The sequence below is a fragment of the Apteryx rowi genome, unplaced genomic scaffold (genome assembly GCF_003343035.1).
Source record: "Apteryx rowi isolate R43461 unplaced genomic scaffold, aptRow1 scaffold_13, whole genome shotgun sequence".
Classification (NCBI taxonomy): domain Eukaryota; kingdom Metazoa; phylum Chordata; class Aves; order Apterygiformes; family Apterygidae; genus Apteryx; species Apteryx rowi.
Genome location: NW_020447530.1, coordinates 3,800,307 through 3,821,448, shown reverse-complemented (window position 1 = coordinate 3,821,448; position 21,142 = coordinate 3,800,307). Strand labels below are relative to the sequence as shown.

General features: G+C 53.0%; 1 protein-coding gene and 1 long non-coding RNA gene across 3 annotated transcripts in view; both read left to right on the top strand.

Moving 5' to 3' along the window:
* Positions 1-9,777, top strand: part of TXNDC16 (thioredoxin domain containing 16) — a 52,855-nt gene extending 43,078 nt beyond the window's left edge. Inside the window, exons 16-19 of the mRNA XM_026056206.1 lie at positions 2,960-3,098; positions 3,710-3,870; positions 5,523-5,713; positions 7,284-9,777. Coding sequence (XP_025911991.1) covers positions 2,960-3,098; positions 3,710-3,870; positions 5,523-5,713; positions 7,284-7,564 — 772 coding nt within the window. The 3' untranslated portion in view covers positions 7,565-9,777. The remainder of the gene's footprint in view (positions 1-2,959; positions 3,099-3,709; positions 3,871-5,522; positions 5,714-7,283) is intronic.
* A 2,869-nt stretch (positions 9,778-12,646) lies between these two features.
* On the top strand, positions 12,647-18,450 carry LOC112961252. 2 transcript variants are annotated; one of them, XR_003251970.1, is made up of 3 exons: positions 12,647-13,050; positions 13,152-13,223; positions 15,774-18,450. It is a non-coding gene; the product is annotated as an uncharacterized LOC112961252 (long non-coding RNA). The 2 variants fall into 2 exon arrangements; XR_003251971.1 differs by lacking the exons at positions 12,647-13,050; positions 13,152-13,223 and adding an exon at positions 14,275-15,294.
* Positions 18,451-21,142: the final 2,692 nt, after the last annotated feature.

The window sequence follows — 21,142 nt, the reverse complement described above, 5'->3', positions numbered from 1 at the left end:
AGTTTGAGTTTTGGCTGCATGGAAGGTGTTTTTAATTGTGATTTGTGGGTGAAGCTACTGTAGATGGTCATCTTCTCAACGTAAGCAGAAAGTAAACACTTACAAGAATTCCTTATGCAAGAGCCAGGCTCACTTCCCTTCTTAAGAAAAGCAAAGCCATTCTTCTGCTAAGCTCTCACGGAAGAAATGTTTGTGGCTCCCAAGCCACAGAAAGCGGAGACAGAAACCATTCTTCTCACATTTCCCTCTACCCAGGGAAGAAGGTTACAAATTCACCAAAAATGTTCTTAGTAAAACTGTTTGCTCAGCAAACACCTACTCAGTGGGTAACTATGAACAAGGTGTTAAGGAAGAAATGCTTTGAATAAAGTCATTATTTGTTTCTTAAATATTTAGATGGCATATATCCCTGCCAAGTGTTTGTTTGCAGATGTTTTATATTTAAATGCAAGTCTCGTATTGCACATCTAAATACCTCTGCTATATGAATAGAAACCTGTGGCAAGCAACAATACAACCAGTTGCTATGTAATGGCCATGTTACCAGTAAGATAAGAAGTGATTTCAGGGTAGACTCTTGCTATTAGATGGAGAATGTGTTGGTTTTCTGGCAGTATTAAGCAACTCCTGTATCTCTTGAAGACCTATGGAAGTCTGAGAAGTACAAAATGCCCCTGAAAAACTTGCAGTGGGTGTGTTTTTTCCAGACAGATGAGTGTTGTCATGGGGGAAGTGAAAAGTCTAGGTATGAGTCAAAAAGCATGGAAATACATTGTCTGCAGTAACCTTCACTTGCCTGGCTTAGTGACCCTGTGACCCAAAACACCAAGATTTTTAAAGCAAATCTGAACCAATCATCTCCATTGTATTCAGAACTGTTAAAATAAGTGTCCAAACTGATTTTGCCTGGGCAAACCACAGAGGGAAATATAACTGGTTGTAACATGATTTTTCCATGAGCTGCCTTTCATTAAAAATAACTAGTGTTTGTTCTGCAGTAGGCTGAGTCTGTGTTAGATCTTTCTCATATGGAAAAATTAAAAGGTGGACCAGATTACTTTTGAAAAAGAAATCAAAGGCCTTCCGCCTCCCCACCTCCACAGCCCAAAGTGTTCCCAAATCTCTTTGTGCCGAGATAGGCAACAAGCTTATCTGCACTTATCTTAAGACTCTTGGTTTTAAAAGAAACCACTCTGTGTATTTGAAAGAGAGGTCACTGCTGTGTGCGTCTGATTTTGCTGTGAGCAATCATGCTGATTTTGAGTTGGTTCATTAAAAGAACCCATGATGGTAACTGAAGCCAAAGAGCGCAGCCTTCCAATTCAGGTTCCAGTGGGAGTTGAATGAATGAGAGAATCGAGGAGAGGGTGGAACAAGAGCAGTGCTTGGTCTTGTCACCACATAAACACCAGCAAGCTTCAGCTCACATTGTGGCCAGCTGAAAGAGCTCAGTGAACTAAGTATGCCCTGTTGTCTGGAGACCCTGTTTCCTCAGCCCATGGAGGCTGCAGTGGTCCCGTTTCTGTAGGGGCTGTACCAAACTACCTGATCCACCTGAACCCTGAGACTCGTCTTTGGTTCAGTCACACCATGCTCTGGAGTCAGCAGCTCACAGGACTCAGCAGCTGTGGGCACTGGCTGTGAGCAGATGCTTCTCCTCAGAGGCCTTCACAAAGGTTCAAAGCCAACAGCCCTGACTCACCCAACTAACCCTTCCTCCAGCTGAAGTCTTGACTTCCGAATAGATTAAGAAACTGCTCTTAGGCTTTTTACGACCTAGTGTGGGTGGATAGTGCTGTTCAGCGGTCTGCTGCAGCAGACCACCTGGCCTGCTCCTGTAGCAGCTGGACCATAACGCTCACCTGTCATGGGACTGGACCTACACAGCTACATCTGAGACTGCTGGTACAATGCTGTCAGCAGAGTGGAGAGGGTTTAGCTTTGCATTGTCAAAACACGTCTCACATGGTCTTACTTCCCCAGTAATTCTGGTATCACAGCCTTTGAAAAAAATACCAGCAGCCTTTGAAAAATAAGCTACAAAAACCCCAAAAAACAGTTGAGGCAGTTTCCTTCCTCTGTCTCACCCTTCCTCCAGGCACTAACATCTGGAGTCTTCAGGACTGAAGTTCCTCTAACTTCCAGAAAATTGTTCTCTCATCGTAATGTGGCCCATGCCCTCTCATTGCTCAGACTTCTCTTATTTTTGCTCTTTCCACCTGCTCAGCTTTTCTTTAAATAGCCTCAAACCTTTTCACCAGAAGAAAATGGGGGAATGAAGAATGTTCACAGGCCGTGCGTGTTCCTGTAGTGTAGTGCTGGGCTTCAGCAAAACAGCCCATGTTTGCAAAGCCAAAATTCAGAGGCTGAAATTTAAGCATACAGAGCCCAGCTCGTGTAGTCTGGTGTTTGTCGGAGGGAGTCTAAGGCCTTGTGTTTGCCTGCCTTGGGAGATAGCGTAAAGCGCTGGGTAGGTATTTGTGCCACCTAGTGTTAGGTGTGAAAATGGAAAAGAGGCAAGTGCCGGCGAATAGTTTAGACTGTGGTGTTTTAGATTTTTCCTCTTATTTAGGTGCTGATGTTTCTCTGCAGAAGAAAGTGGTGTTCGTGTGTGCGTTTGTGCATGTTTAGTGTGTGGTGCAAGCTAGGTAAGTGCTCGTTTCAGAAGAGGCTGAGCGTACGTGTCAGCCACATCTCTCCCTGTTGGCTCGAATCTGGAGGGACTTGGAGAGGGGGCAGTGGAAAATGCGATGTGCAAAGCCTGCCTCTGAGGGGAGGCAGTTAGGGTCTGTTTGGGGCTGTTCCTTCCTGCATGTGGTCTGTGCCTCTGAACAGCACCATTTCTCTCCCCCGCATCGCCTTCAATGCTTTTAACCCTGAAGATGCCAACTCTGTGTGCAGCAGATTCAGTGTGTGCCTGATCCTCCATTCAGTTCTTGTAACAGTCCCTCTTTTTCAGGTCCCATAAATATGCAGTGTCTCCTCCAGCCCTCCTCCTTGCCAGGAGCAGAGACCAGAGTGTGGAAGGCATTCCTTTGTCCAAACAGAGTGCGCAGGACATTGTGCAGTTGATCAGATATGAATTGCTGGACATTTTTGTAAGTAAAAAAAAAAAGTGTCCTTTTTCCATTGTGGTCATTTGCAGAAGTGCTGATTTTAGTGTGGAGCTGTGCAAAATAAATATGTTTTTTCAGTATTTCTATCATGTTGAGTTACATTTGGTTTTAACCTTTAATTGTGAGTTGGATCAGGCAGTCTGGACAGGGATCTGTTGTTTGCAGTGTGTTCCTGTGGGAGAAGACACTGGAAGTCAATAGACTGGCATGTGCTTATTGCCACAGACCCACTCTATGGCCTTGGGTTGACCTCTTACAGGGTCTCCTTCCTGCCTCTTGCACGCAAATTTCAGAAGTTATTTGTAGCCGTGTCATGTGGAGCTGAGCTGAGCCTGCCCTGCTTCTCTGCTCACCCCTATGCTTCTGCAGTATACAGCTCCTCATTCAGAGTTGGCTCCTGAAGGACAGGGTTGGGGGTAGACATCTGTGAAGTGCACCAAGATCCCAGCACCCACATTTGTGCTTGTGCCGCTTCCATTCGACATGGAGGCTACAGCCTTGCTCAGCTGCCGCCCATGTAAGAACAGGAAGGCTGATTCTGTCTTGCTCTCCCCTCCCTATAAACCCCAACTTCTTGTTTTGGTCTCTTGCAGCCAGAAATCACAGTGCAAAATCTGCCCCACTACTTGCAACTCAGAAAGCCCTTGCTCATCATGTTTAGCGATGGTGACATCGGTCAAATGGAAAGCAAAGAAATGCTGAAGCTGGCAAAAGGAAGACCCCAGCAAGCATTTGTGACTTGCTGGTTGAACTTGTGAGTGTGCAAAAACCTCTTTGTTTCTTTCCATGTCCTCGCTCTCAGCATTTCAGGGTAAGAGAAAACTGAGTCTGCAGTTACTCAAAACACTATCTAGCTGGTAATGTGATTATTCAGTCTAAAATCATAATGAGCTGGGAGTCCAAATCATTTAGCAGTGATTCAGTATGTATTCTGGACAACTGCAAAGTAGCACCACAAAGTAAAATCAGTAAAAGTTTAATGATGGCAGAAATAATTTTTAGTAGGGTAAAGTGTTCTCAGGGGTATTGTATGGTAGCTTGACCTTGGCTCTGGATTTTTTTGTATTATTTTGTCACACATGGGAGAAAAAAAGTAAATTTGCCCCTCTCAAGTGTCTTAAAGTGATTACGCCATTAGCAATTAGAAGGAAGCACAACACGGCAATTATCAATTGTTGATTGGGGGAAAATAAAGTTTTCAGATGAAGGGGCATCTAGAAGAAACCCTATAAGACAGACTTAGAAAATAATCAAGAAACAAAACAAATACAGGAGCTAGGAAATAAAAGAAGTTGTAGGAGATAGAATCTTTTTTATTTCTCTCCTCCCTAGTACGTTTTCAATTTTTAGTCTCCAGTTATTTTGCTCAAGCCCAGAGACACCTCACTGACTAAATCATTATGTGCTTCAAAGTCTGGGAAGCATCTAACAGCGTGGGCAGAAGTTTACTAATGGGGAATGCACACGTTTTAGAAGAAAGGACGATTTGTTTGCCAGTAATATGCAAGAAATAAGAGCCCCTGGAATTTCCCCACCTACACATCTGCCTTTGTTCTCCTTTACTGAAAAAAAGAGCTGTTTTTTTTAAGGACAAAAGAGCATTTCCACAAGAGAAGGCAGAATACAGCTTTTGGCTTTGAAAGGATAACATAATCCTAGAAGGAAGACCACATTCCCATGGTGAGGGCCAACTCAGAGCCTGTGCATCACTCAGCCTGAAAATAGTACCTAAAGGACTCATCATCTTCCCGTACTTGCCCTCTCTCCATCTCAGTCAGATGTCCTTTTCTGGTTCAGTCCGTGTCACTTGGGGGTGTTGCCATTCCAACTCCTTGTYTCTGTCTACTGGCTGTACAAAACCACCTTGTGGCTGCAAGGGACAGGGCTGCATGAGCACACCCAACTGTATTAGCTCATCATATCCCTTTTGTCTGCTGTTGACTTGTTGCAGCTGCAGGGTGGCGACAGTAGCAGGGCTGGGGGAATCTGGTAGTGTCTCCAGCCAGCATTTCTGTTTGCAGAGAGAACGGCCAGCCATGGTGGGGGCTAACCATGGTGGGGTCTGCTGGACATATGTCATTCCTGTCTCACCTGCTCTTAAAAATTTCTGATGGAGGAAATTTCACACCCTCCTACAGAATTTGYCCCAGCTGTTCCTGGTGCTAGAGGATTTCTTTACACATCTAATCTGCTGTTCRCTCACTCTCCATTAGAGTTGGCTAATTGGCTTTTTTAACTCATTCAGCTCCTAATACTGCTGTGAGCTTCTACAGCTGTTCCATGGACAAAACTTGTGCTCATGGGCTTTGCTGGATGTTGCCCAAGGGCTTTGGTGCTTGCTTGGCTCTCATTCATGTTGTGCTGCCGACGTGTTGGTCAGCAAGTTGAATTTCATCTTCTCCACAGGAAGAACACCCCTGTGGGCTACGGGGTCCTGAAGGCATATTTTGCCACCGTGCCTTCATTGCCTGTTCTTGTCTGGGTGAACCTTCACACAGGAGGTCAGGTATTCAAGTTTCCACCAGACCAGTCTGTCACTGAAATGAACATCTTGTCTTGGCTGGAGAAGCTAAAAGCAGGATTGGAGATTCCCATCAGTAAGTGGACAAGCTTTTGTAACGTTCCTAAGCATGCGCTGTTAGCTCCTGGTCTGTTTATGAGAAGATGTTACGTGCAATAAATTGTCTGTCCCAGAATTTAATGATGGAAAAAATAGCTATTCTAAGTTTGCGTTGGAGAAGTACAAATAGTCCGGCCAGAACAGAATACCCATATTCAWGAGTTTGCTTTAGGACTGTTTAATGTTCAGAGCCAAGCATGAATAGTTCTGAATCGACATCTCTTCCCTGTAATAATCCCCAAGCAGAGCTGTGCTCTCCCATCGCTGAGAGCTAACCTTTTGAAACACAGCTTGCTAACAAAAAATCTCCTGACTCCGAGCTGTCAGCATAAGAAACATGCTCTGTAGGTCTCTCCCAGCATTTTTTTTGGACAGCACAGTGGAAGGAAGCTGGTGCTTTGCTGTGGTCGTTGGGACATACAGGCTTGGCTTGTGTTGTGAAGCTTTTCACTATGTCTATCCTGCCTTGATCAGTCTGCTGAAGCTTTGGAGGAAGGCAGCGTAAATATGCCTTCCTAATGTGTTATCCATGGCCATAAGGTGCAACAGAAGGGTTTGGGACCTGGAGAAAATCCAAAATGGCTGGGAGAACACTGTGAGGAAACATCACCATGTGCTTGTCACATATACCCTGCCATTGGCCACTCTCAGTGCCAGGATCCTGGGCAGGTGGACCCTGATCTCACCTCCAGTGGCTCTTCTTATGTTTGCAGGCACTGGGGCTGGAGGGGCTCCTTGAGAAGGTGACACAGAATACTCCATGTTGGGTCTGACGCTGAGTCCGTTCTGGGAGAGCCTCCCTCTTTGCCTTAGGGACACAAGCTCCCCTAGGCTAAAGTTAGCCTTTGGGAACACACAGATATATGGCTGATGGCTGGCTAGTGGCTAAGCCCCTTTTAGTCAGCCAGCCACCCTCCCACACCTCTTTCCATCTCTACTGCTAAAGGCTCATTTCGCTTTCCAGCTTTCCGGGGTGTCGGAGGGGTACATTGACCGTTGGGCAGCACATTACATGACCAAGGGCTGTACCAGCCAGGTCAGCCTCCTTTCTCAAGCTTTTAACCACTGTGAACTGTGTGATCAGTCTTAAAAGCAAAAATTAGAGAGCATTCTCATTTAATGGGACTGCTACCTCTCTGGGTAGAAAGCAGTCTCCTCTCACTCCTAACGGCAATGTTCTGTCATTAACACTGTTATTTGAGGTCTGAATGAAAAATCCACCCACCAGTGGAGAGACACAGAGTGTTGCCACTTGTAAACTTCACAGTTTGGGTCTCTGAGGATGGAGGAACCAGCTTCAGAGAAGCTGAGCCCTGGCCAGCTCCAGTAAATGTTAATTCACCTGCAGTTGGTTTGATTTGAGTGGCAGTGTTAGATGTGGAGAAAAAAAGAGTGATCTTTAAGAAAAAATCTTTAATTTTGCATCTGCTGGAAGAGTGAAAAATCCCTAGCTTCTTTAAAATGAGAATATCTGTAAAGTGGGTTTGCATAGAGGAAGACGTCACAGCCTTTTAACTTGTTAACATCTGACTGTATTCACTTCTCAGGTACCTTATCTGAGGAAGACTGGAAACCACCTCTTCCTGCTTACAATTTCCTCCAGATGATGGAGACAACAGTGCCTGAGTTCACCCTTCATACCTCCTACAGTCGTAGGGACACGCAGGAGCAGCAGCAGCCAGAAAGCTCTGAAGAGAAAGCCACAGTCAGAGAGGAGCAGCTCGAGGAGTCCAGGGTGGAAGCAGAGAAAGGCCAGACCCCTGGGAGGGACCTGCGGGGGACAGCCCCAAGGCTGGCAGGAAGGGAAAAGAGACACAGTGAGCTGTGAGAGCTAGAGATTCCCCTGTGGCAAATAGTGAGAGGCTATAGGACAGTGCCCAGAGAACTGTCTCACTGTCTCAGTCCTCTGTSAGCCTTCTACAACAGAGAGAGAGAGGTGTTTTTAGCAGTCAAATTAGTGGTGAAGGGATAAAACAGCCTTTAAAGTTTCAGTTTAAAGGCAAATTCCCCATTGCAGTGTCAGCACTTCTGCCATGCCTGTGATTTCTTTTACCAGAAACGTGTTTCTACAACATATAACTTGGCCCTCCTATGTGCTGTTCCTATTGCATTTCATGGTAAATCATGACAGCAGATCCACATAGAGATTGCTGGGAAGGAGTTCTGCCGGCTTGGTGATTAGTGGAAAGGCAGAGTGAGCTTACTTTATGTGCTGAAGGCTTGTCTGCCCAACAAACTATGCTGGAGAAGTTGAATCAGCACAGCCCATTCTCTGTGTCACTGTGTATCTTACAAAGATGCTCTGGTTACCTCTGAGCAGGAAGACTGTGAGTGATTCCAGGATGAAGAATAGTTCTCTCGCCTTGGCTCCACTAGAGGCATTACTGAACTATCTGTGTCAGCAAGTTCTGCTCTCAAGAAATTGTTAAATCTGCAGAGAAACTATGTGTAGTTGTGAAGGCAAACATACCACTCGCTCTATGGCTGCAGTGTTTAAACTGGCACACAGTTGTGTTTACACCTGAGTTTGCTGAACTGAATTCATGAGCACGTTCCTTCTCAGGCATAACAGGAGAATCTGGCTGAAGTGATTTTATTATGAGATCCAGAACTCAGGTCATCAGAACAGCCATGAATACCCAGAACAAATGCACAAAATTTGCCAGCAAAGCTCAAGGACGGGGGGGGTTGGAAGATGGCTTTGCTCAATGCTGGCACCTTGGTGGTTACAAGCCCAGGGGGTTGTTTGCAGCCTCTGCTCTTTTTCTTTGTTCTCGGTGACAGTAGTGAGGCTGGTTTCATCCGAGCTGAGGATGGTGCAGGGAATGAGGTTTGCAGAGAGACGTGCACATTAGAAACAGGAGGGAGATGAAGGGCAGGGCTGTCAGTGTTGGGGACAGGCTGTTCCAACATGGGACGGAGCTGTGTTTCACATCCTCATCTAGACTGGGAGATTCTGTGCCTGGGGAAGCAGCATTCTGGCCTTTGCTCATATCCCTGGGACAGCAAAAGGCCTTTAATTCCTTTCTGGAGGGCCTGACCTTGCGGGACAACTCTTGAGCACGGGATGTGGTCTGGAGAGTGCAGTGTGTTCGGACGGAAACTTTGTCKAATACTGCTAATGTCCATAACAGCCTTCTCATTACCTTCAGTAAGCACCAGCTCTGTTCCACAACACCACTGAGATGTGCTAGGAGGGTTGGATCCTCCTTCTCCTTATGGCTCTGAAGTTAGTGGGGAGGGAAAAAAAAAACTTTTTAAGGAACTGCTTGGGGCATTGTAAAGTCTTTCCCATCTTGCAAGCAGCCAACTTATTGGGAGTATTTTGCAATGCCTGGAAATAGACCATCAGTCTTGGACTCTCCCTGAAGTCCCTAGTTGAAACATACTGTTTTTGTACTTAATGTCAGGCTTAGAGCCAAACTGTATGTATTTAAAATAATAATCTAAAGTATGCAGATCAGAGTCTGTTATGCAGCTGAATATTCCTCAGAGAAGGAGTAGATCAGTGTGGAAACAGAACTTCTGCGTTTTCCCATCATTCCTTTGCTATGTAAGATCTTTATACCATGCTCCACAAGTAGATAGGTCATTTCCAGTACTGTCCCTGATATGACTGGTGCATTCCCTGTTACTGCATCACTCTCCACTTTGTGCAGGTGAAGTGTGGTATCTGAGATTGTAATTAATTTCTTAAATAAATTTTATCTAAAGTACATTTAATATGCATCTGTTTTGGTTGTAACAGCACTGCAATGGATGGAGCATCTAATGTGCTGGATCAGGATGTTCAGGCTTGGAAGCACACTTGCAGGAATGGCTCCCTCAGTCCACTGAAGTTCATAAGCAGAAGGACTACTTAAGCAGGTTTTGTGCAATACRAGCAGTGTTCCCGGATCCCTACTGTGCTTGGCTGCACTTCATTTTTCTTGCAGACCTCAGCCGTGCAGTGCCAGGACAGAAACCTGTCACTAGGGGTCAGTGCCACATCTCAGTTACGCCAGGGGAAAAATTGCTACCCCTGATAGTGCTGTTTCTTTGATCCTGGAGGACTGCGGGTCAGGAAACGGGTATCCATTGAGGTTGCAAAGGGATGCTCACGCCTGGGGGGGCGGGGGGGGGAGAGGATGTCTGCTTCTCGGGGTGGTGGCTGTAGCAAGCCCGAAGGGCCAAAGAATCCCAGCTCTGCTGGGCTCAGCTTCCACATCAACAGCAGGGTCCTGAGGCCCCGAGTGTCCTGGCGAGTTTGGCAGTGCCAGGAGCCAGGAGCCAAGCTGGCAGGTCCCTGCGGCTGGGAGCTGCAGGTGCCTGCCGTGACTCAGGGAAGGGACACGCTTGTCCGTGTCTCACTGCTGGCAGCACTGAACTGGCCAGCAGCTGTGTTTTATGGAGCTGCGGACTCTGATCATGGGTGTAGGTCACAGTTCCAGACCACATCAGGTTGCATGGGCCTGGCTTTGAGGGTTTTTTTTTTTTTTTAATACAAAATGTCTTTTTGATTGTGTAGCAAAAGCAGGCAGTTAGGGCGTGGAGGAAACCTGTCAAGGTATATATGTGCCAGGATATGTACGTGCAGGGAAAAAATGTTATGAACAGTGGGAACAGCTTGATTGTAGTCTACATGTTACAGCCCTCTCATTTGYTGGAAGTAACAGTCCTGCATTATGTTATTTTTAATAGCTGTGGCTCTGGGGCGATAAAGCAAAGTGAAAAGAAATATTCAACAGTGCAGTTGGTGTTTATGGCCTTGAGTGAAAAGAGAGTCCAAGGAAGAAGAGCTCTTGAGTCCCGAGGAGCACCTGCGAGGCACAGAGTGAGTCCCACCAGGCTTGAAAAGATGAACCCTTTCCTGCACGCGCTGCACGTCAGGGAAATGGAAGGAGGCCAGCAATCTCTGGAGCACTGCGTGCATATCTACAGCTTCTTTGTGTCTCAGCACATATTGATGTTAAAGAGAGGCAAGATCACAATGAACACTGATGCTATCAGCTCCTTTTTCAACCATCTAGCACAAAAAACAAGTCCATTTCGGTAAACCACAGCTTTGTCTCCTGAAATGATGCTAGCGAGGTGCATGCTGATCTGAAGAATTGTTAGATTTTCTGACTGAAACAGTATTTACTATTTATGGCTTCATACCAAACTCTGCATGTGCTTTTCTTCACCAGTGTGACAAAGCTGGACATTTGCATATACTTCTGCTGTTTGAGAGCCTTTCAGGGCATGTTTAAATGTCAGTGATTGATCAGAAGATAAAATTATGATTAAAAAAAAAAGAAAAAAGGATTATGTGATTGACCTTAACAGCAAAAAAGCCATTTACTGTCCAAAATGACATGACATTGTCCGTGTGCTGTGATCTGACWGGAACTCGTGAGGACCCATCACTGTTGGTTAGGAATGAGAAAAGCTTGCTGCAGCAGTGCTCGCTGCCAGAGCTAAGGTCACATTTAGGCTGTGCACTGCGTTTTCCATGTTTAAAGGGATTACAGAGAAGTGGTTAGGAAAGGTGCCCTCGTCCGTTGCTTGGCCAAGTGGCACAGGATTGAACCACTTGAAAGCCCTGGGGAGTTGGATACAGGACTGAGGTTCCCTTTCTGCCTGCCATACTGAGATCTCCATGCCAGCTGATTCAGGAGCCCTGCACGTTCCCACCTGCCCTCACTGATGTCTTTGCTGGACGTTTTCCAAGCCGTGGGACATCATGAAGCAATCACGTTGTTTCTCCCAGCTCTCTGGCCCTCCAAGCAAACAGCAGCTTTTCCCTGGATGGTCTCAATCCCTGTGGCGGAAGGTGAGTTTTCCAAACTGGCTGTTCTCTGCCTCTACCAGCCTTAGTGCCCTGAACCACTGATGGCCACAGTCCCTCTTGGTCAGCATCGCTCCGTGGCCAGGCTCTCCGTGCAGCTGCGCAATAGGGATATAGCTGTGTGACGGCGAAAGCTGAGGCTGCAGCAGAGAGGAGGCAYGCAGGAGAGGATGTCACCTCCTGGAACGAAGCACAGACCCCTTGGCAGTGGGAAGGRACAGAGAGGGGAGGCTGTGATGCAGGAGCCAGGCGTGGGAAGGACACGTTTGCCTGCGCACAGGCAGCTGCCGTGCCAGCAATCCCTGGTGGTAGCGCTGCCAGGATGTGAACCAGGACAGGACCTGGTGGTCTGGCTCGTATCTCTCGTGCTTGCTGGTGCCTGGTGCCATGCAAGGACAGAACATCTGCTGCGGCCAGGTGCAGGAGGGAGGAAGGAGGTGGTGGGGAGCAATTGCCTCATCCAGTCTGGCTGTTTGGCCCAGCTGGGCCTGGCAGAGGTGGTTTCCCAGCCGCCAGCCTGCAGGGCAGGTTCTTCTCCAGCACAGCTTGGCTGTGAGCCCTCCCGCAAGGTAGCCTCAGGAACGCACCCCGCACCCTCCCCTGCCTGCGGGACTTTCCCAGCAGCGAAGGAGCCGCGGTGGCTGGTTGAGAGCGAAGCTGGGGCTCTCCATCCAGAGTTACTGAGTGAGGCAACTCTTCTGCCAAGGCTTTTTCTGCAATCGGCCTGGCCCAGAGAGGCTCAAGGCAGGCAGCTGGATGTCAGCCCACACCTGGGATGGGAGCGTCTGATCTCAAAGKGGTGACACAAACCACCCTGGCCCCCTGGTCCCAAAGCCCATGGCACTGCAGAGCTGACACTGTCAGACCCAAACCCGCTCACCGAGGTCACGCGATGCCTTTGCTCCCTGCCCAGCGAGGGGAGGGGAGGCTGGGGCAGCGCAGGGCCGGTTAACCGGGACGCGGTGCTGGTGAACGATCTGGGAGGAATCTGGAGACGGGCACACGTTTGTCTGGGGATGGGAAGGGAAGTACTTGGAATAGTATTAGCACGGCAGAAGACGAGCAGAGGAGCTGTGCTCACGTAGATCTGGGGAAGGGAGAGCACGGGGCAGGATGGAGCTGGGATACGAGATAACGGGTGCCCATCAGGCGGGCCGGGTTTCCTTGCTGCATAGGGTGGTTCTTCCGTCTGGTGCTTCCATTGCTAAAAATACAGCTGTGCTCCAGAGGCAGCAGGGAGAGCCCAGCGAGGCAGGTAGGAGCCAGCACCCAACCCCACACGGCCAGTGGCAGCTTGCAGGGCGGCTGAGATGGCGGCTCCTTCCCTTGGCTCCCACGCTGTGGAGGCTCCCTGCTCCCGTCCTGGGCAGCGTTTGGGACTCGGGGATGCGGGGGCAGAGCTGACTCCTTCCTCCCGGAGGCGGGGATCTGGATGGAGCCAGGACTGAGCAGCCCAAACCAGCTGTGATCCTGGTACAGACTGAGCATCACGTGCAAGGGAGCAGGTAACCTCTACGGGCTGCCTTTTATTTTGTGATAACTTCTCACCAGCGCAGGTGACCTCCTCTCCTAATGCCCTCTCTGTATTTTTCCTTCCCAACATAAGGAAGAGATGCCCTTCTCCAGCATCTCCCACTGGCATTGCACCACCGCTAAGGTGTCCTGCTCTGTCCCCAAGGTGGGTTTCCCTGCAGGGACCTTGCAGGATGGCTGTCATGCCCACTGGGTAAGGTCAAAGGACCCGGCTGGGAGAAGAACAGGATTTCCCATGGAAATCCCTTTGTGGCATCTTCCCACCCACCCCGGGAGCAGGATCGGCCCAGGCTGGGGGGTCCCCCGGGGCGCGCAGGGCCGGGCCGGGAGCGCAGGTGGCGCATCCCCTGGCGCCACGTCGCAGGACTCATTGTTCATTGTTCCCGCTTGGCTCGGCGGAGCCAGCGCGGGCATCGGAGGCGATAAGGGAGGAGAGGGCACCGCTCCGCTTCCTGCTCCCCGGCACTTGATTTCCCCGCTCACCTGACCTCTCCTTAGGTAAACTCAGTGCTTCACCTCTCTCGGAGCTTGCTGTGCTTCACTGCGGAACCGCACTCATCCAGCCCGGCACGGGGCTCTCACAAAACAGCCCAGCGCTATTAATAGCCCGCGGGGATTGCCAAATCCCTTTCGTGTGTCGAAAGAGCAGCTGTGGCTGCAACACCATGATTCAGCCCTGGGTGGTAACRCATGGGCCGGTTCCCCAGCAGGGCCATGCTGGGAAGGCTCCAGCTTCGCTCCAGCCCGGAGCCCTATCAGCTTGGGTTGGAGGTGGGGAAGGGCCTTTGCTCCATCGGCTGGGGATTTCTTGGCTTGCTCRCAAAACAAATAATCGTATCGCCAAACGGGGCGATGTTGTTCTCTCTCTGATGGCACCTGCCCAAGCCCACGGGCTGGACTCCCWGGGCTCTTCACATGCATCCTCAAAGAATGAAAACCAGGAACCCCRGTGGGGGCAAAGACGCCGACGGGTTGCTACAGCTCCCTGCACCCGGGGCTGACGTGGGCTCTTTGGGGGTGGAAACCACGGCGTCCCTTACGCAGCCTTGCTCCATGACTTAGTGCTGGTCCTGCCTGGAGGAAAGTGGAGAGCAGAGCCTCTCCATGCGGCGCGAGCTGGCGTCTCCTCAGAGTCCCCTTGCGTTTTAAGTTTGGGGGTCTTCTCTCCGCCACCTGGGCTCAGTCGTGAGTGACCCTTTTGGGGAATGGGAGCCCTTTGCTTCGGAGGGCTGGGTGACCCGGGCAGGTGCTGGTGGGCTCTGAGTGACCCTCTGACCATCCTGGATCATCGTGGGTGGGAGAAGAGGCCCATGGGGAGAGGTGAGACCCCAACCATAAGGGGAATGCATCCCTGGGCGGATGGGACGGCTGGAAGCTGGATGCCCCAGCTTTCTGCAGCGGTGAGCAGAGAAGGGCAGCCCCAGCTGCCAGTGGGGCCGCGCACTAACACCAAAGCAAATATTTGGGAAGGCAGTTACTGCCCAAAAATAACTGCGAATGTTTCCAGGAGCAAAGCTGGAACGATGTCCGTGGGCAGCAGCCAGAGTGCCCAGGTCCAGGGGAGCTGCCAGCCCGGGGAACAGGGGCAGCCTGGGAGGCTCAGGGACGTCCCCATCCCCGTCCCCGTCCCCGTCCCCCCAGAGGACACAGTGGAGAGCCGTGGCGGGGGGAGCCCACGAGCTGGGGGCACGGGCTGGGACTCACCGCTCCAGACAGCACATTGCCCACTCGCCGCGGCTGGGTAGCCGGCTCGCTCCCCCCGGCTTTCCGGGGACTCCGGAGAAAGCGGAGCGCGTGGCTCACTGCGCCAGGGGCCGAGCGTGACAGGACAGCGGTCATCGGTCTGGGTCACTTTGCAGCTGTCTGAGCTCAAGCAGCCCGACGTCCTTGCTGCTTCCTGCTCTGCCGGGCAGCCCGGGGAGGCAGTCGCACAGCGGGATGCAAGCCCGACCCGGCACCAGTAACAGTCCGAGACATCTGGATCCAATTCCTTGGAAGGGATGATGTACACAGAGCCAGAATCCAGCCCCTTCCTTACCCTTCCCTGGGTTTTTCAACTTTCCAAATTCCCCTCTTGCTAAAAACCCCACTTCTCTCCCTAAGCCAGTGCCAGCATCCTGGGAAGACGGTGGCTTCCAAGAGGAAGGGGGATGTCGAAACCCGAGTGGCGCAGTGCGGGAAGGAGCCGAGATAACCGCCGGGGTTGCACGGCCCAGGTTCGACCTGCCGCGGTACCCGCTCGGCAGGCCGATCCCGGCGGCGCCGGCCGTTCCTGCTCCGTGACTGCCCAACGGAGCACTGCGGCCGGGTCTCTCCAGGGTTAACAGCCCGGCTCCTTCTCCGCGGGAGCTTTCCTGCCTGCAAAGCCCACCGGCAGGAGAGGGCAGCGGCCCCCTCGGCACTGCGCTGCTCCCTCTCCTGCACGCAGTAAAGCGCACGGAAATGAGAGCCCTGCACCCACCAGTGCGTAAACCCGCAGCGGCACCGGGCTGGCACCGAGGCCACCCAGGGACCCCGGAGGGACAAGCGTCCCCCAAAGCTCCTGGTCACCGTGCTTCTCCTTCCCCTCTTGCTTTTCCCTTCGGGTCAGGGAGGAGGCAGCAGTGAGACAAGAAGCTGGAGGCTTCGGGTGCAAAACCGCTGGCAAAGCAGGCAGGGAACTGCTTTATTTCGTTTTCTTTGCTGCCGATTTCAGATTTGCCCGAGGGCAGGCATTTCCCTGGACCATGCTGGCCCTGTCCACACGGGGCAAAGGGCTCTGCGGACGTGCAGCTTCCCACTGCTCGGAAGGAGCCGGAGCGCCAAGGCTGCAAGCGGGGAGAAGACGTGGCGATGCTGAGCCTTCAGAGCCTTCCTCGCCGGACTCACACTCATCACCGCCAAGGTCTGGGCCCTACCYGGCTTCCAGTGGGGCAGGATTTTGGCAGAAGTCCTGGGACACGGATGCAGCTCGAGGCTACGGGGGCAGAGGCTGCACCACCACCGCGCCACCGAGCCCTTCCCGCTCCCTGGGGACGCGCCGGGCACCACGCTCGGGACCTAACGAGCTTTGCAGGTCTCAGTGACGTGCACGCCAGCAAAGGCCGCGTCCGGGCTGGCCGTGACATTCGTGTGCCCCAGGGTCCCGGCTGGTAGCGCTGCCCTGCGTTCGCCAATCCTGAGCTCCTGCACGGGGACGTTTAGGGCCTGCTGCAAAGGATGGGAGACCCCCTCCCCGTTTGCTGAATTTTGGCTAGTGTCTGTCGATGGAGACAGGCTACCAAGCAAGGGAGGGAGCCGCTGGAGCCGCCCTTGCTCTCCCCTCTCCCAGCCGGCTCTCCCAGCTCCGCATTTCCGAGGATATGAGCTAAAGCAGGTCAATCACAGCCCTTCCGCTGCTCATTTTGGGCCTCCTTTGCGTCCCGTGATTTTTTTTCCTTAAGCACCGTCCCTCCGAGACCACGAGGCTCTTTCTTTGGAAACTGGGCAGACAGGGACCCCGCACTGGCCACGCCACACGGCCCCCCCAGAGCGGCACTCGTGCCCCGGCACGGGCTGCAGGGGGGTTCCCTGCTGCAGCAGCCGCATCCCTGCCGGGAGGAGCCCTTCTCCGGATTCCCCCCGGGCGGCTGTGATGCGCTCTGCACATGGAAGGCGGTTGAGAAAGCCCCCGGTTCCCTTGGATGCCTGCCAGAGCGAGGCGGCGTTCCTGGGCCTGGGAGGTGGTGCCGGCGGGAGGTGTCCCAGCTCTCCTGGCTGCCGTGGACCCCTGGGGCACAGGGACCCCCCTCCTTACAGGGACAGGGACCCCCTGCAAGGAAGGAGACACCCCCCATGAGGACAAGGACCCCGCAGCGACCCTCCTCCAAGGACAGGGACCCCTTGCAAGGACAGGAACCCCACAGAGACCCCCTGGGAGGACAAGGACCCCCTGCAAGGACGAGGACCTCCTACAATGACAGGGACCCCCTATGAGGACAGGGACCCAAAGGGACCCTCTAGGAGGACAGGGACCCCCTGTGATGACAGGGACCCCACAGGGACCTCCTACTAGGACACTCTACAATGACAGTGACCTCCCTGGGAGGACAGGGACCCCCGATGAAGACACGGACCCCACAGGGACCCCATATGATGATAAGGACCCTCTAGGAGGACAGGGACACCGCCACCAGATGTTGGACCATCCATCCAGGCAAACGGGGTCCCCTGGGTGTCCTTTCCCTGCCCGTGGGCCTCTCGGGCTCCCGCTCCGCAGGGCAGAGCCGCTGGGTGGGAGAAAGCAGGGCAGAGTCACGGGGTGCCAAAGCGAGCCCCGACCTTGCCAGGCATCCGCACCGCTCCCTGGTGAAGGTCCGCTGCTCCAGCCCCTGCACATCCAGGCCCCGTGGTGCCCACAAAGTCACCATGGTCCCCAGCCGGCAGGAGAAGACGGTTAACTGCGATCTGCAAACGCTTGGAGCACCGCTTTGCAAAGGCAGCTCTCAAAGCAAATGCTCCCGTGCAATGAAATCCTCCCTGCCTTGGCGTTTCCTTCGCAAAGCACATGAGGAAACGTCAGCTGCTCGCAGCCCGGCAGGAGAAGAAATAAAGCGAAGCAGCGAGGCGCGTGGTGTTTGCTAAGCGGGTGACGAAGGCTGGCTTGAAAGCTCCCAAGCATCCTGCAAAAAGGAGGCAGGAGGGTCTCTGCCCCACATCAGAGCCCTTCAGCCTCCCTCTAAGAGACATTATTAATTATGAACGTTGCTATATTAAAGCTTTATTATAATAATCGTAGGGCATTAATTTTAAGAAGAAATAACGAGCAGCATGAAGAGCCTCTTGGCGTGCGCCGAGGGGGAGAGCTGGCCCCGAGCGCCTCGGCTTGTGCAAGCTTCCTGCTCCCCGAGACGCTGCTTGCAGCGAGCGCCCGAGTCGCGGGGCCGGTTGAGCTGCAGAGTTCGGGAAGGCGAAAGGCAACGAACCGGGGGTCGAARGCAAAGGGCTACGGGCAGGGGAACCTGCTAGACGCAGCACTATTTGACGGGCAGGCGCGCCGGGAGAAAGGCCAAAAACGACGCCGGATGCAATTGCAATTGCAAGCGCTCCAAGAGCCCGGGGCTCTGCTCTGGCAGTCCCCGTGCAATGCTTCTCCGTGACTCATTTGGGAAACTGAGCCCTCCGGCCAGGGCATGAGCCGCTCTCATCTACCTCAAGTGCACTGAGCGGACCGGGCTTTGCCGGACGGACGTGATGGTGGAGAGTCCTCACGGAGAGATGAGTCACTCTGTGGGGCCATTCGAGAGCCAGCGCTGCTGCACACGAGGGTTTCCCACCCCCAATTGCATGAAAAATGTCTTTAACGGAGGAAATAGCAGCTGCTTGTGACAAATAAATGTCCCCTCTCGTATATACACCCACTCTGCACGACAAAACCCCATCGCTCGCCGTTATCCGTGTGGCCAAGACTCTGGTAGCACGAATGTGCCCGGATAAACACAGGCAACGCAAGCAGCTTCGGAATGGCTTCTTGTAAACACACTCACTGCTTTTTTTAACTCTGCTCGAAACTGCCTGCTCTGAAACTTCACATCTGTCCCAGCCAACCCTGCCTTCCCCTGGCAGAGGAAGGCGCTCGGGATAACAGGGATAAAAGCTTGCTTCTGGCGCCCCGCGCGCGCGGTGGCTACGGGCCTCGGGAGGCAGGGCCCGAGCGAAGCGAATGCGGGAACGGAGCGGGAGGATTTCGCCGGCGTTTGCCCCGAAGCCTCCTGAACGGCRGAGCGGGAGCCCCCCGAGCTCCGGGGCTCTGCCCCTCGCAGCCCCCCGCGCCGGCCGCGGGATGGGAGAGTTCAGCCAAGGCGGAGACCGTTCTGCATCCCAGCAAAGGCTGCCAGCACTAATAGGAGCGAAGCCAGTTACAGCTCCCTGGGAGCCGGAGGAAACGAGCAGCTTAAAGGCTCCCGGAGAGCCACGCCGCCGAGCAGGGAGCAGCCAGCAGCATCCCCGGCCTGGGAAGGCAGGTGGTTTTCCCATTAGCAGCTTTATTAATTTTCCTTAGTTTCCCACATCGATCCAGGCTGGAGGGGGAATTGCCCGCTTCCTCGCAGCGCTGGCCGGCCTCCAGGCGTGACGCCGCCGCCGCCGCGGCTGTGACGGAGCACGTCGCCACGGCCGGAGAAGGGAACGCGCCGTGCGTGCCAGCGTGCGTGGGAGCCTGACTCAGCGGCCGGCTGAGCAACCGCGGCGCCGCCGGCTCTCTCCCGCGGGGCCGTGGGATTCGGTGCTCCTTCCTGCGCCCCGGGATGAGGGAAGCACGGCCTGGGCGGACAGATGGACAGGCCTGGGGAGAAGGAACCATACTGATGAGGAGTGAGGTGGGAAGAGGTGCTCAGGGAGCAAGGAGAGGACACCAAGGCAGAGAAACACCATGTCCTGCTTTCCCTGAACTCGCATCTTCTCTGTGATGGCTGTGGTAGTTATGGGCACTGGGACCTCTCATGATGTGTTCCTGGGAAGGTATGGAGGGATTCATCTGACCAAGTGTAGATGTCCTCCATGAAGCTTTCTCCATCTGAGCTCCTCTTCTGGCTCCCTGCATAGTCAATGAGCTGTGCTGCACCTCACTCCAGAGGAGACATCTCAGATCTCCTCAACCCATGGGGCTGCTTGTCCCCGTGCCTGGCTTGGGGCTGACACAGACCTCTACCTGCTGCAGGCCGCTTGCRTGCGCTGCTCCTCTTTCCGTGCCGTGCACGGGACGACAGCTTTCCCTGAGCTCTCTGGGCAGATGAAGGTGTTCGCTTCATCCCAGCTTCATCCCACACAGAAAGAAATAAGCTTTGAGACATCAGAGCTGTAGGAGCAGCCCTGCCAGCCACGGGGGTTATGTGCGTCTCTCCCAGTCCCCTTCCTCTATTTCCTCGTTTAATGCCCCTTGCTCCAGCCCTGATGTCAAGAAGACCCCTCTGCCCTCAGATGTCTCCTGGCAGTGGGACATCTCCAAAGCCCCAGGCTGGGAGCCTGCTGTTACCTGGGGTTGGGTGTCCTGCTTTGTTTTCTCTCCCTCTAGTCCTCCCCCTTCCTTGTGTCTGCAGATGACCCTGTCCCACCTCCCTGTCCTCGCAGTTGTTTCCTTCTGCCACCCTCAGCGTCCACCCTCCAGGCTGTCTTGTTCCGGTGCGATTACACTGTCTCCCATAACGTCCCCATAGACCAGCTGATGGAGCTCAGGCTGGATAAGTGAGGTGAACCGAAAACTGGCTGAACTGCGGGGCTCAGAGGGTTGTGATCAGCGGCATGAAGTCCAGCTGGAGGCCAGTCACCAGCGGTGTCCCCCAGGGGTCGATACTGGGGCAGGTGCTGTTTAACATCTTCATCGATGACCTGGATGAAGGCACAGAGTGCACCCTTGGGAGGTTCGCAGATGACACAAAACTGGGAGGAGTGGCTGATAGAAGGCTGTGCTGCCGTTCAGAGGGACCTCAACAGGGTAGAGAGRTGGGCAGAGAGGAACCTCATGAAGTTCAACAAAGGCAAGTGCAGGGTCCTGCACCTGGGGAGGAATAACCCCATGCACCAGTACAGGTTGGGGGTTGACCTGCTGGAAAGCAGCTCTGCCGAGAAGGACCTGGGAGTGCTGGTGGACACCAAGTTAAGCATGAGGCAGCAATGTGCCCTTGTGGCCAAGGAGGCCAATGGTCTGCTGGGGTGCATCAGGAAGAGTGTTGCCAGCAGGTCGAGGGAGGTGATTCTCCCCCTCTACTCAGCCCTGGTGAGGCCCCATCTGGAGTACTGCGTCCAGTTCTGGGCTCCCCAGTACACGAGAGACATGGAGCTACTGGAGAGAGTCCAGTGGAGGGCTATGAAGGTGATTAGGGGACTGGAGCATCTCTCTTATGAGGAAAGACTGAGAGAGCTGGGCCTGTTTAGCTTGGAGAAGAGAAGGCTGAGGGGGGATCTTACTAATGTGTGCAAATATCTAAAGGGAGCGTGTCGAGAGGATGGGACCAGACTCTTTTCAGTGGTGCCCAGCAACAGGACGCGAGGCAATGGGCACAAACTGAAACACAGGAAGGTCCATCTGAATATGAGGAAAAACTTCTT